Source organism: Vicugna pacos, chromosome 13 (genome assembly GCF_048564905.1).
Source record: "Vicugna pacos chromosome 13, VicPac4, whole genome shotgun sequence".
Classification (NCBI taxonomy): Eukaryota; Metazoa; Chordata; class Mammalia; order Artiodactyla; family Camelidae; genus Vicugna; species Vicugna pacos.
The window spans coordinates 37259735-37273071 of record NC_132999.1 but is presented as its reverse complement, the minus strand read 5'-3'; the positions used below and the strand labels follow the sequence as shown (position 1 = coordinate 37273071).

General features: G+C 58.1%; 2 protein-coding genes across 2 annotated transcripts; one reads left to right on the top strand and one right to left on the bottom strand.

The window, feature by feature from the left end:
- The first annotated feature begins 644 nt into the window (after positions 1–644).
- Positions 645–2918, top strand: GUCA2B (guanylate cyclase activator 2B). Its single transcript, XM_006215876.4, has 3 exons — positions 645–737; positions 1882–2068; positions 2857–2918. The coding sequence occupies exons 1-3, from the start codon at positions 645–647 to the stop codon at positions 2916–2918; spliced, it is 342 nt and encodes a 113-aa protein (XP_006215938.2).
- A 3422-nt stretch (positions 2919–6340) lies between these two features.
- On the bottom strand, positions 6341–8430 carry GUCA2A (guanylate cyclase activator 2A). Its single transcript, XM_006215839.3, has 3 exons — positions 8182–8430; positions 6959–7148; positions 6341–6589 (listed from the first exon to the last, which is right to left on the bottom strand). The coding sequence occupies exons 1-3, from the start codon at positions 8254–8256 to the stop codon at positions 6525–6527; spliced, it is 330 nt and encodes a 109-aa protein (XP_006215901.1). The 5' UTR covers positions 8257–8430; the 3' UTR covers positions 6341–6524.
- Positions 8431–13337: the final 4907 nt, after the last annotated feature.

The following is a 13337-nucleotide window of genomic DNA, read 5'->3' as shown; positions in this document are numbered from 1 at the left end:
AACATGGCTGGAGGGTACCCAGGCACCAGGGGAGATGGCAGGCAGAGATGGGTTGAGGACCCAGGCAGGGACTGATCAGAAGGATGGTCTTTAAATAGAACTGGAGAGAGGGGAGGAAAAGACATGGGTCTGGGGCATGGAGAGCCCTGAGGTCAGCCTTGTAACTGCCCACCTTGCCCTGGGCCAACCTGTCTGCCTGCATCTTTTGACCCAAGAAAGAACCCTGGAATGAGCCGGGTCAGATAAGCCTGAGTCCCCGCTCTGCCCTTGACTAACTCATCACCAGGGACAAGTCACTTTACCTCTGGAGCCTCACTTTCCCTGTCTGTGAAATGGTCTCCCTCTCACGCCACCCGCATGGTGTCTTATACACAAGACAGGTGCTTAACACACAGCGTCCTGCCCCCATGTGCTGGGGGCCGCCCTGCCCCCAGCGCCCCCAGCCCCTTTCCTGGGAATGGGCTCTGGGCTTGTCAGAATGCCAGCCAGCTGTCAACCCCACCCTGGCTGGCCAGTTAATGAGTGACCAGGGTGCCAGAGCCTGGCCTATAAAGCGCTGCTAGCCCGGGAAGCAGGTGGGAGCCAAGTGGACAGCGGCGGCGGCGGCGGCGGTGGCAGCGGCAGCGGGTTACAGAGGGAGCGAGATGGCCTGCAGGGCAGGGGCCGGGCTCCTGCTGTGTGGGGTCGCAGTGGTCTTCCTGGTGTTGCTGGAGGGCACACAGTCAGTCTACATCCAGGTTTGTTCATCCCGCCAGCATGCCCTTGGTCTGAAGGGCCCCCCAGGGAGAGACCTGGATGGAGAGGGAGCACTGGGAAATCCACTGAGGAGAGCGCAAGACCAGGGCTCAGCCCAACACGGTCACAGCCCAGGGGCCAGGACAGCTGGCGGGTGGGGGCAGCAGGACTGCCCATCAGCGGTGATGGGGATGGGGACAATAAACGGCGATCATTCAGCGCTGCCCTGCAAAGGCCCCTCCCGGTCAGAGGTCCGAGTGTGGAGCATGACGTGGTCCCTGCCCTTGAAAAGCCCAGAACGGGAGGGTGACTTGTTTCGTGCTCACACAGCTCTCAGTATCACCCCTGTATGGTGGCAGGGGGATGGTCACCAGGACAAGTTTCCCTGGCGGGTAACTCACGCTGACATTGCAGGACTAGTGAGAGGTAGCCAGGCACAGAGGCTGAGGACTGCCGCAGGCAGAGGGCACAGCATATGCAAAGGCCGGGACAGAAGGCAGCGGGGGCCCAGATCCCTTTCTAGGGACTAGAAGGAGTCTGTGGGAGCAGGGCCTGCCTGGGGTGGGGTGGGACGTGCCTGGGCTCCCGGGTGGCACATCCCTGGCTCTGGGCAGGGCCTCCTTGGGAAACGGCCAGGGAGTCCTGGGGAGGGGTGTCAGCCTCCCCCGCAGCCGTGGCCTTGAAGCCCAGCCGGCTGGACTAGGCGTTGCTGTCATCGTGCCCTGTCAGTTCAGCTGCAATCGTGCAGTTATCAGGGCTGCCCTGGGTACCAGGCACCAAACGGGAGTGGAGGATGACTGTCTCAGTTTGTCAGATGAAGCTCAGAGTGGGGAAGAGACAGGCAGCCTGTCGAGGAGAGCTGGGATTGGAACCAGGAGTCCTCCAGTCTCCTCCACACCTAGAACCACGGTGCTCCACAGCCTTGCTCGACCTCATCTCCCAGTTAGCCTGTGGCACACTGGACTGTGAAGGGTCAGACACTGCCTCCCACCTCCCAGCTGGTCCTCCGAGTGTGGCCTCAACGTTCTGACTCCATGAGAACAGGGGACCTCTCTGGGGTCTGGGGAACCCTTGTCTCCTGGCAGTGCCCACTCCTGTCTCTGCTCAGGTTGTGATGCCTTCCCACTTCCTCCCCCTCCCCCCCAGTACCAAGGCTTCCAGGTCCAGCTGAAATCAGTGAAGATGCTGAGCGAACTGGAGGGGCAGGGGATGCCCAGCCCCCGCCTGCAAGCCCAGAGCTTCCAGCCTTCCGTGTGCCACCACCCGGCCCTGCCACTGGATCTCCAGCCCATCTGCGCCTCGGGGGATGCAGCCAGCATCTTCCAGGCCTTGAGTGAGTGTCCCTACCCCAGCAGAGCTCCCTGCCCCTCATTCTCTCTCCTCCCCATCCCCCCAGCTCCTCTATCTCATGTTGTTTCTGTTAAGCACCCTGTGGCTTTTCACCTGAAACAGGGAGATTCAGGAAATTCAGGATCTGGACTCCAAGTCTGAGCACTGAAAGTCAGGCATGCCAAGAACCCCCTCAGTCCCCGGCAACCCGGTCAGGGCGATCGTCCTCCCTCCGGGACGTCACAGATGGGAGGGAAGGGGCACTGGAAACAGACCGCAGTGCAGTGGGACGATGGGGAAAGCAGAGTAAGGACACAGGAGAGAGACAGCTCACATCTGGGGTGGCATAAGGGGCTCTGAAGTGCTTCCAAGAGGAGGTGTCATCTAGGTTGAAAGGGAGGGATGGCCAGGAGCAGAGCTGGCTGGGAGAATGCAGTGACTAGCTAGGGTTTACTGAGCACCTACCAAGTGCCAGGCCCTGGATCAGCACCTTTGCCTGCAAGCTCTCCTCGCCAGCCCCCGTCAGGCCAACACTGTCTGATAAGCAGACAGGAAGACTCAGGCACTGAGTTTAAGTGATTTGTCCGGGGACCGCTAGGACAGGACCTGAGACTTGAGCCCCAGCCTCTCACGCTGCTTCTAAACTTCCCTACTCTTAATCCATGAGAAAGATGCCAGCCCCTCCTCAGACCCTCCTGGAAGCAGGCTTTCTCTGGCTGCCTGGTCAGTGGCTCCCTGGACCGCAGATGTTTCAGGTTCAGGTTCAGCTGACCACTTTCCTCCCCTGCCCAGGGACCATCGCTGGTGATGACTGTGAGCTGTGTGTGAATGTCGCCTGTACCGGCTGCGGCTGAGAGGACCCGGGCACCCTGAGCCAACCCTGGACACCTTGTCCCCCAGTCCTCTGCCTTCACAGCCTCCTGCCCCGACCCAGGCTCAGAGGGTCCCCGCCACCTCAGTCATCGCCCCCTCCCAGGGCCCGAGCAGCTGGATCAGGCGCAAAGCAGTTGGACCCACAATCAGAGAAGAATTTGGCCCCTGAGGCAGCCCTGCTGCTGAATAAATATTCCCTACCTACACACACAGCCGGGTGTGCATTTGTACATCCCGGGGCCAGGGCAGGGCTTCTCAGGAAGCTGGGTGGATTGAGGAGAGTGTTGGACCCATGAGTCAGGAACTTCCCTGGTTTCCTCGCTGGAGGGGTTGGTTCATTAAACCCAGTTTCTTATCGGAGGAGCGAGGCTCCGGGTGGAAACGAGGCTCCGTGATCCCAGAGCTAGGAAGCTGCTGAGCACCCAGATCCCGCAACCCCTCAAGGCGTCCCCCACTGCAGAGCCAGAGGGAGGAGGGGGCGCGCCCTCCTGTAGGTGGGACTGCGGTGGAGCGGGTGGAGGGAAGAACCACATGGGGCCCCCTCCTAGCGCCCCCTTGTCAGGGCTGACTCTGCCCAGGCCTGCTGGAGCTCACCCTTACCCCCTTCTCAGGCTCCCCGGGGCTGTCAGGCCAGCTTAAGCCAGGAGACCTTCCTTCTCTCCATCCTCTGGCCCCAAGGAATATTAGTATCCTGACATTTATTGAGCGTTGGCACACCCTGGGCACCATTCTACACAGTTTGCTCGTATTAACTAGTCCAAAGGAGCAGGTACCATTGTTATTACCATCTCTGCTGTACAAATGAGGAGACCCAGGTACTGGGAACCAATCAGTCCAGGATCACAAGCTCAGCAAAGTGCTGAAGAAGTCTTCTTCCCAGGAAGCCTGGGCCGCAGTCTATGCTCTGAACCATCACACTCCTGCCCCCTGTGACTCCAGGCCCTGGCTGTAGCTGATAGCACCGGGGGGGGGGGGGGGGGAACACCCTGCAGGCCCCGCGTTCCCCCGAGCAGCTTTCAGTGCTTAACTGAAAGTCAGGCACCATGCTGGGAATTCCTGGGAGACAGAAGGGCTTTCCCCAGGGTGGGCTCCTCCCCAGCCTCCCTCCTGGGCAGCCAGAGAGGAGGAAAGCCAGGTGGAAAGGGGCCATCCCCTCTGAACCAGCATCTAGGGCCAAGGCCATGATGAATGCCCCAGACCAGCTGCCCCTCCTGACGGCCCAGTCCTGCGTAGGACTCCTGCAGCCGCCCAGTCTCCCAGGCCGCACACCCCAGAGCTCCAGCTCCTTCCTCTCCTCCCCAACAGGCAGGCGAGGCTGGCTAGGGGCCTATGCAATGCCTCCTGTGTCTCTCAGAGCCCCTCCCATCCCTCTGTCATCACTACCTCCCCCTCCCCGCACTCCACAAAGCCACCTTCCTCCTTGCCCTGCGTCCTGCAGGCTCTCCATGCCCACCATGCCAGGAGCATCACAGCATCGCTCTGATGGTGCCCCTTACCCTTCTGTGGCTCCCCAGTGCCACCTCTCAAGTCAAAGCTGAGCCCACACACCATCTGGCCTCATCTCCCACCTACCTAGGGAGGAGGCAGTAAAGGGAACTGTCACTCACTGACTGAGCACCTGCTGTGTGCCAAGCACTAGGCTGAGCCTTTCACACAGAAATAACAATAATAATAATAGCATCGGCAAAGTGCTCACACGGAGACTCGAGGAATTCTGAGTATTACTTCATTTAACCTTCATTCAACCCTATGAAGTAGGGATTCTTGTCATTCCCATTTTACAGATGAGGAAACTGAGGAGACAACAGGCTAAGTAACGTGCCCAAAGTCACACACAGGCTACACCTGGATTCACACCCAGAGAGTTTGGCCCTAGAGCGAGAGCATGAAATGATTCTACCCCACCAGCCATCTCATCAAGTCCCCCTGCAGCCCTGGGAGGCCTGACCTGTTATCATCCCCATTCTCAGATGAGGAAACCAAGTCTCAGAGAGAGATCCTCGGCCTGTCAATGACACGGCCTGGCTTAAGCCAGGTCCTGTGTGTCTCCCAGGCTCCACCTTGTCCAGGCTGAACCATTCTAGTGCCTCGGACCTTCCTAATTCTGTGTCTGCACCAACCCCATCTTCTGGAATGCCCTCTGCCTCCCTCTATTCACACTTGTTTTGAAATGGCATCCATCTCAATGCAAATCTCAGGAGCTAATGCACGTGCCCCGCCTCCCAACCCCATTCACAAAGTTTAGCATCCAGCACCTCTTCCTCTGAATTCTGCAGCCCAGGGAATCCTGCCCAAATCACCCTGTGGCACTTCCCCTCCTGGTCCCTTCCTAGGAAGGCCCCTGGTTCCTCTTCTTTCCTCATTCCCTCTACCTTTGCTAACAAGACTCTTCCACCCCTGCTTGAATCACTCTCAGCTTGACCCTGGTTTCATTTCTTCCTTTCTTCCTTTCTTTCTTTCTAATATTTCTTGAATTGTCTCATGTTGCATATGGCCTGAACTTTACTTGCATTACCCACACATTTACAGGCAAGATTTCACTGTGCCTGGGAGGCAGATACGATTATTATCCCAGTTTAACAGAGGAGAAGACTGAGGCTCAGAGGGGGAAAGCAACTTTCTTAACATCACACAGTACGTGGAAGACAACGGCAAGAACGCAAGGCTAGAACAGTGTAGCTCTGCTTGCCCTTGCCCTGTGCTGTATAGGCTGAGCCACCTGGTGGGTCTGGCCTGCTCTGGGGATCAGAGAGACTTCCCCCGTACAGAAGCCCTTACACCCCAGGGAGGCCACCTGGCAGGGGGTGTGGGTGATTGAAGTGCCCGGGGAGAAGCACCAGGTGGGGTGGCACACGGACTTCTCCTGGAAGGGTGGGGGAAACCTACACTCTGAGGAGAGGGCACAGGAGCCAAGCCTTGGCACTGAAGCAGAAGTTGATGTGGCCAGGAGTGTGGGAAGAGGGGCAGAGCAGAGGGAAGAGGAGCAGAGGAAATGTTGAGAGCTGTGGCTTGGGGTGTAGGCCCTGGGGGAGGGCAGGAGGGGCCAGATCCTGAGGCACCTTGAAAACTCTTCAATTAGGGGCTGATCTCACAGCCCCTCAGTGTCTGTGTAGGTCACGCTCACCAGCACCAGCACTCACATGTGGCCTTGTGACCTCAGTGACCCCAAAGAGGAGCAGAGGTTCCACCTCCCCTGCTGGTGATTAGGGGATTCAAATCCCCTCAGTGTCTGTGCTCGGGGACAGCCCCAGGGTGGTGACTTAGCAGGAAGAGTGGGGTCCTCACTTAGCACACTACATCCTAAGCTGGCCAAGGAGGGCAAGGTAGGTGTCAACAAAGTGGGGTGATGAGTAGACTGACGATGAAAGAAGGAATGAAAGCAACACGAGGAGGACTCTGGAATCTGGTTTATTAGCTGCAGGTGGGGACAGATCGTGGGAAGCGCTGGCAGCTCGGATGGGGGCAGGGGTTGGGCCTCCCCAGGCTGCCCTCTCCTCCCTCCTCCATTTGAAGGCCGGGTAGGTTGAGCTGCGGGGATGGGGAGCCTCTGGCAGAGGAGGGGCAGAAGGCAGCGGTCACTGGCCCTCCTAGCATCCAGCACAGGCAGCGTAGGCACAGATCTCACAAGTGCTGGGGTCCTGGGCGATGGTCTCTGGACAGGAGAGATGAGGCTCCGTGAGAGCAGCTTCTCCTCCCAAAGCCCCTATCCTCCCTTGAACCAGAGTTTGTACAGCCACCATCCAGGAGAACCCTAGGCCTGTTGTCTCTGACCAGCGGGGCTTTCCACCCTGAACCAGGACTCAGGTACCACTCAAGCCAGCCAATCAGAGTGGAGGTTCTACCCAGAAGGGTGCTACAGCTGAGACCAGAGGAACCAGGACACATGGCAGAGGGCTTACTAGATCCACCAATCAAAGCCGAGCCTGTCCTCCAAATCCCACCAATCAGAATACACCTCTCTCACAAGGGCCACCAATCAGGGAATTCCCAGGCCCCACCCTTCAGAGAGGAGGCTACTCACCCAGCCTCTGGAGGATCTCCTGGGCGTTGGGCTCCTTGCAGACAGGCTTGAGTTCTTCGGGGAAATTTGGGGAGCTACAGGCGATAGGAATAGTGGACCGACCCAGATTTCTAGGGTTCCTGGGATCCTGGATCTCCTGGAGGTCCTTGAGCTTCTTCACTGACTCCAGAGAAAAGGCAAACTCTCCATCCTAAGAGAGAAGTGACCGGAGTGTGAGGCCAGGCTGCAGCCTGCTCCCTGGCTGCTTCTGCAGGGACTGCCTCCTCTCCAGCCCCAGTGGCCCTCAAGCAGTGTTTGCATCACAGGGGAGCCAAGTGCTCCACTACTGGGCAGTATGAGGTGGTCAGAGCTCCAGCCTTACAGCCAGACACTGGGTTTGAATCCTGGTTTTGCTCTGTGGCCGTGGGCAGGTTATTACACTCTGGGAGCCTTGGTTCTGCATGTTATATGAGAAATGGAGAAAAGCCATGTGAAGTGCTAGGAACACAAGAGGAGCCACTGTGCTGATTTTTAGGGAGAAGCACAGAGCTGAGACAAAGGCCCAGGCATCCTGGTTCTACGTGACCAGACCCAGGTTGTCTCCATCCCTGCCTGAGAGCAATGCAGACTGATTACCTGGCCCCCAGCTCCTGCCTGCTGTCTGGCTGGTGTTTGAGAAGCAATAAAAGGCCTCCCGGGGCCTGTCTGCAATAGCAAGTGGGGGCCCTGCTGGGTACCAGACTGGCCTGTTGTCAGCATCCACACCGGTGGGCACACCCTTCCGTCAGGACCTCCAGGATGTCCAGATGATGCCTGAGACCCAGCCAGTGCTTTGGCTGAGTACAGAACTGAGCTCCTTCACTTCCCAACCATGTGCCCATGGCCAGTTACGGATTCTCTCTGAGGCTCCATTTTCCTCCTCTGAAAAATGGGACTGATAATCCCTCTTCCCACGGTGATCACAGGGCCACAGGGAGATAATGGAGGAGGCTGGCCCACTGCCAGTGCCCTGGAAACTGGCTGGTCTCCTGCTGTTCCCACATTGTTATTTCTCTCCCCTTTTCTTTCTCCTCCAGGTTTGAAGACGAAGGCATAAGAGACAGAGCAGAGAAGAGGTCTCTGAGGGAGAGCCAAGCCGTAGACATACCCTCAACTCCAGCCCCAAAGGAGGGGTGCTCTCTCTCAAGGGACAGGGTACTGGGAGCAGAGAGCTGTCTGGGCCAGGGTAGGGACAGAGAACTTACCTTCACGGTGACACCCCCTGCCAGGGCGGCCCAGGCCCCAAGGAGGCACAGGGCAGAGAGCAGGAAGGTGTTCATGGCAGCAGAGACAGAGAGAGAGGTGTGCCTGGGTCTGGATACGAGGGGAAAACAGTGGGACTTTTAAAGAGGGCAGGGTTACTGAGTAACCCGGGAGTCTTTGTCAGCATCTCATCTGCTGTCTTGTCAATGCAATACTCATCAGATAAGGCTCAAGGCAGCCCTGGCAGATAAGAGATCAATCCGGGGAGGCTGGCAGAGTCCTGGCCCCTCCAGGGGCTCCCACTTCAGCCCACAGCTGGGCTGGGTCCTGCATTCATTCATCAACCATGCATACTCACTGACAATGGCCAGGCGCCTAGCCAGGCACCAGGGTGGGGCTGCAGACCCAGCCCTGGAGGAGGGAGGTCTAGGCAGTGCCAATGCAGGATGATGAGGGGAGTGGGTGGGCATGGCGAATGGAGGGGCTGCTCACCCCACCCAGGGGCAGGCAGTTCAGGAAGGCTTCCCAAAGGAGATTGTGCCAGCGCCAAGTTGTAGAGAGTAAGTGGACATTTTCGTAGAGAAGGGACGGAAGGCAGAAGGCAGAAGGCCATCTCTTGCAGAGGATGCTACGTGTGGAACAGCAGAGGGGTGAAATGGGCCTGGACCAACCTGGGAAATGTCTGAGGGAAGGAGGAGGTTGCCAGGGGACCTCGAATGATGAGAGGTGAGATTTCCAAGGCAGGTACGAGGTTTGGCCATTGTGACTTTGAGGAAGGACTCAGCTCTGCCATCCACAGGCCTGGGTTCAAGTCCCACCCACTGCCCTCTTTTGTTGTGTGTGAATTGGAGCAAATTGTTTTCCTTTCTGAATTTCAGTGCCCTTCATGTCCTCTGTGGAGACCCATATAGTAATACGTACCTCATGGGGTTATTTTGAGAATTAAATGAAGTTATAAAAATGCTTACCTCAGTGCTAGCATGCAGAAAGCCCTCAGCAAGAGATCATTCCGCTATTATTACTTTTCTCAACAGCAGTAGCAGCTTCTGGTCCCCCTTGGCCCCTCCAGTGACCACCTGCCCATCCGAGCCGCAGCCTGTCCTCGTCCTGTGCTGGGCCAGCGGTCCTGCCTGTCCTGCAGCCTCAGATCATCCTCGAATGAGCTTCCCCCTCTTCTGGATTCCCTTGCTCCCTGCTTCCCTCCCGCAACTAACTCAGCCTGTGCTCCCCCACCCTGGCCTTTCCTGCCAGGCCTCACTCTCCCATTGTCCCTGCCTCTGAATATGCAGTTCCAGCTGCCTGGAAGGCTTTTCTTTGCTTGTTACTAGCTGAACTCCTACTTAACCCTTCAGGCTCAGATAAGTAGCCTCTCTTAGTCCCCACAGAACCAGATACATTCCCCCAGCCAGGATCTTCTCTGTGCCTCTGTGACCCTGCCCCCCGTGAGGACTGCGCCCTGGCACTGTGTGTGTTCACGGCGTTCTCCTGTGAGCAGGGCCCCTAGGGCTGGAGGAAGGGAAGCCCTGGGAGCTGCAGTGTACTAATCTACAAACCAGTCTGGCTGGAAGCCAGGGCGGCTCCAAAGAAAAGGGTGGGGATGGGAATCCCTGGGTGGGGAGAGTCAACACAGAAGGAGAAATTGGAGGGAACTTCAAAGGAGTTCAGCCCAAGGGAGGGGCAGGAAATGCCTGGTTTACCTGTCCTCCAAGGCCAGTGCTCAAGCGCGTGTATGTGTAAATTGAAGTGTGTGTGTGCAAGGTGTGTGTGTATGCTGAGGTCTATACATCCAGTCCAGCCACGCGGTGGTCCCTGCTGGCCGAGAGCTGGGTGGGAGTGAGCAGCAGCGGACGGTTGGGGATGGGATGGGGTACGTTAGGGTGATGGAGTCCGGGTTGAAGGTGAGGCTGGAATACACATACACATACGGGTAGAACTGATTGCGATTGGGATGGAGGGGAGCACCAGGTACTGTTCAGCGGCATAGCTGAGGTTAGGGCTGGGGTTGGAATTGGGGCTGGGATAACCTGAGCTGGGTAGAGGTCAGCCTTAGGTTCCAGTTGGGACTGCGGTTGCGTTAGGGTGAGATGAAGTAGCAGATAGTGATAGGAGTTCAACTTAGAATGGGAATTGGGGTTTGGGCTAGGGTCAGGTTTAGGATGGAGCTGAGGTTGGGGGTCGGGTAATCGGCAGGGTTAGTTTAGAAACAGGGGCTGTGGTTTGGGTTGGGTCGATGTGGGGACAGTGACTGACCTGGAGGTTGGTTTGGGGTTAGATTGGGGTCTTTGTTAGGGAGTCTGCAGCTGAAGTTGGAGATGTGGCTGAGGTTGGGTTTATGACTGGACTTGGATCTGGGATTAAGTGTGGGGCTCAGGCTGGACGGGGGTTTGGTTTAGCTTTAAGGGTGGGGATGGATGGGCTGCTATGGGCTGGAGGAGCCCAGCTTCTGGCTCCCTTTAGTTTTTCAGTCTTTCCCCTCCTAAGGTACAGTGGGACTGGGGGAAAGGGAAGGCGCTTTGGTTCCTGAGGCCTCTCTCTCCCATATCCCCTTAGCCAGGGCTTACCTGGTGCAAAGCGGGCGGGGGGGGGGTGCGGGATGACTGAGCTCCACACTGTGGGAAAGAGGAATCGGCTCCTAGGCCTCAGGCCCCGCCCGACCCAGCCCTACCTCTGACATCTGCCCTGGGAATGGGAACCGGCACCCCTCCCTTCCCTGCCACCTCCCTGGCCCCGCCTGGGCCCGGATATGAGTTCAAGCCCCCTCCTTCCCCTCCTGCACTGAAGCTGCTTTACAGGCGTGGGAACCAGACACCTCTGCAGCCCGGCCACCCCTCAGCACGGCAGGGACCGAGGTCCCCGGCTGTCAGGGCTGCCCTCCGGTCGCTGTGAGGATGCTGGCGCCTTGGCCTAGCTTGCTGAGCTTCTGGTCTGGGTGACTTCAGCGTGGCTCTGGCGTGCCTGCTAACGCTGGGTCCACTGAGGCCCAGTCCTCCCAACCCGGCCCTGCTTCCCTGCAGGCTGCGAGCCTCAGCTGACCCTAGTGAGAAAGGCCTGAACAGAGCCCAGATTGATCTGTGTGACCACAAAGAGGGTGTGACCCGCATTTCATGGCCTCCCCATCTTGCTTGTCAACATGTCCTGGAGGGCGTCACATTCCCTGGTTCTCCCGAGAGCCCAGAGCACCTGAGGAAGACATCACAGTGTGTGTGAACCTCTCAACCACTCTGGGAACACGTAAGAAATCACTGTAGGACCTTGTTTTCTGGGTGGTGGGTGTGGGTACACTGAAGCTCAGAGACCCGAAGAGGCTGAGAAACCACGAGTCTCCCAAGGGTGGGGACAAGTCCCGCGCACAGTCGTCCTGGGCGCTGCTCAGCACGAAGACGCCCAGCCAAGTGCGAGAGGGAGGTGCAGACACAGCGTGGGGCCACCTCAGCTGGAGGGAGGCACACTTTGCAGACTCATTGCCAGGTGGACTTGGCACCTGCTGCAGTCCCAGAGCTGTAAATTCCGGAACAGAGGCCAGTTCTCACAAGTGCCAAAGAAAAGCTTAAACTTCCACTCTGTACATCCTTCCTGCCCTGTCCTCCTGGCCCCAGACTCTCACCTTCAGGGATGGGAAGGGGAGAGGAGCAGAGGAGTCAGGCCCTGTGAGATAGGTCAGCAATGCCCATTTTACAGAGGAGGAAACCAAGGGGGGACCAATGCCATGGAGAAAGTGGAAAACAGAGTTGGAATTTGAAGCCTATTGGCTTGAGTCCAAGTCCAGGCCAGGGTGGAGGGCTGCCTCCCCTCCCCCGGGCCCTGGGGTGGGCAGGATCTTTGCCTTGATGCTCCGGGGGGCAGCTGGGGAGTGGACCGAGGGCGTGTCTGGTTGTTTGCTCAGCAGGGTCATCTCACAACCCCCTGGCCTGGCCGGTTCAAGGCTCTGGGCGGGCTCCGTTCACCATCTGCTCCCCGCACGGCAGGGCAGCAGCTGCCTCCCTACCACCCCCCGGCCTACTCTGGTCATGGGCCATGGAGACAAGGCTGTCAGGGAAGGAAGGAGACCCATCTGGAGCTCCTGCCCCATGCCCCAGAGCCCACCGGCTGGAGGGAGGACAGGCCCTGGCCTGGGCTCCCAGGGGCCCTGTGGGAAGCACACTGACAGCCAAGAGAGAAGGTCCCTCCAGGGCCTGGCCTGGGAATGCGTGTCAGATGAGGTGGTGTTTGGACTGGGCCTTGATCAATGGGAGGATCTGGACTCACAGAGAAGGAGGCTGGAGGGCAAAAGCCAGGCATCGGGAAGCACAGAGGGGAAGGGAGGGAGGACGGGCTGCAGCAGGCTGAAGAGGGGCCGTGGGAGAGCAGCCAGAGGAGGCTGTAAACAGCAGGCTACGGTGTTCTGCCCCAAACCCGGTGAGGCTGGGAAGCCAGGGCAGGACCATGGGAAGAGCTGTGACTTAGAAAGCCCGCCGTGGCCCTGGGTGCTGGGAGCGGACTGTCTAGGTGTGGCTGCCACACTGGTCCAGGACACAGGGGCGTGTTCCCCCCAAACCAGCCGTGCCCGGGAGGGACAGGTGATTGGAAGGATGGGAGGATAGCGTGCAGCAGAATCGCTGGGTCTTGGCAGGTGGAAGAGAAGTGAGGGAAGGAGGCAGATGGGGATGGCAGATCAGTCCTCGGGCCCTGCGATGTGCCGGGGCCCATGCTGGCCACCTTCACCTGACTTCTCATGGACAATCTTATCAATACTTTGAGGGAAGAGATTTCATCCCCATTTTACAAATGAGGAAACTGAGGCTCAGAGAGGGCAATGTCTTGCCCAGATGGAATTCTAGTTTCCTCGGACTCCAGAGTCTGGGTTCTTTCCATTTCCTAGTGTATTTTTCTGGCCTTTGAGGCCTGCAGGGAACATGCTCAGCCACAGGCCAGCAGCCCACAATGGACCAGTTTCTGGGCTGGCCAGGAAGCTTTGTGGTGGAGGAGGGCAGGAGCAGTATAAATGGATCTGGGACCCAGTCCAAAGGGCCACAGTAGGGAGGAGCAGTGACAGGACAGAGGCTAGGGATGTGATGAGAAAAAGAGGAGAATTCACCTACATCAACTCGCAGGGCCTAACCCTGACAGCTGGGGTCCAGCTCTATCCCAGGCAAGGGTCTCCGGGACATGGGCCGCTGGG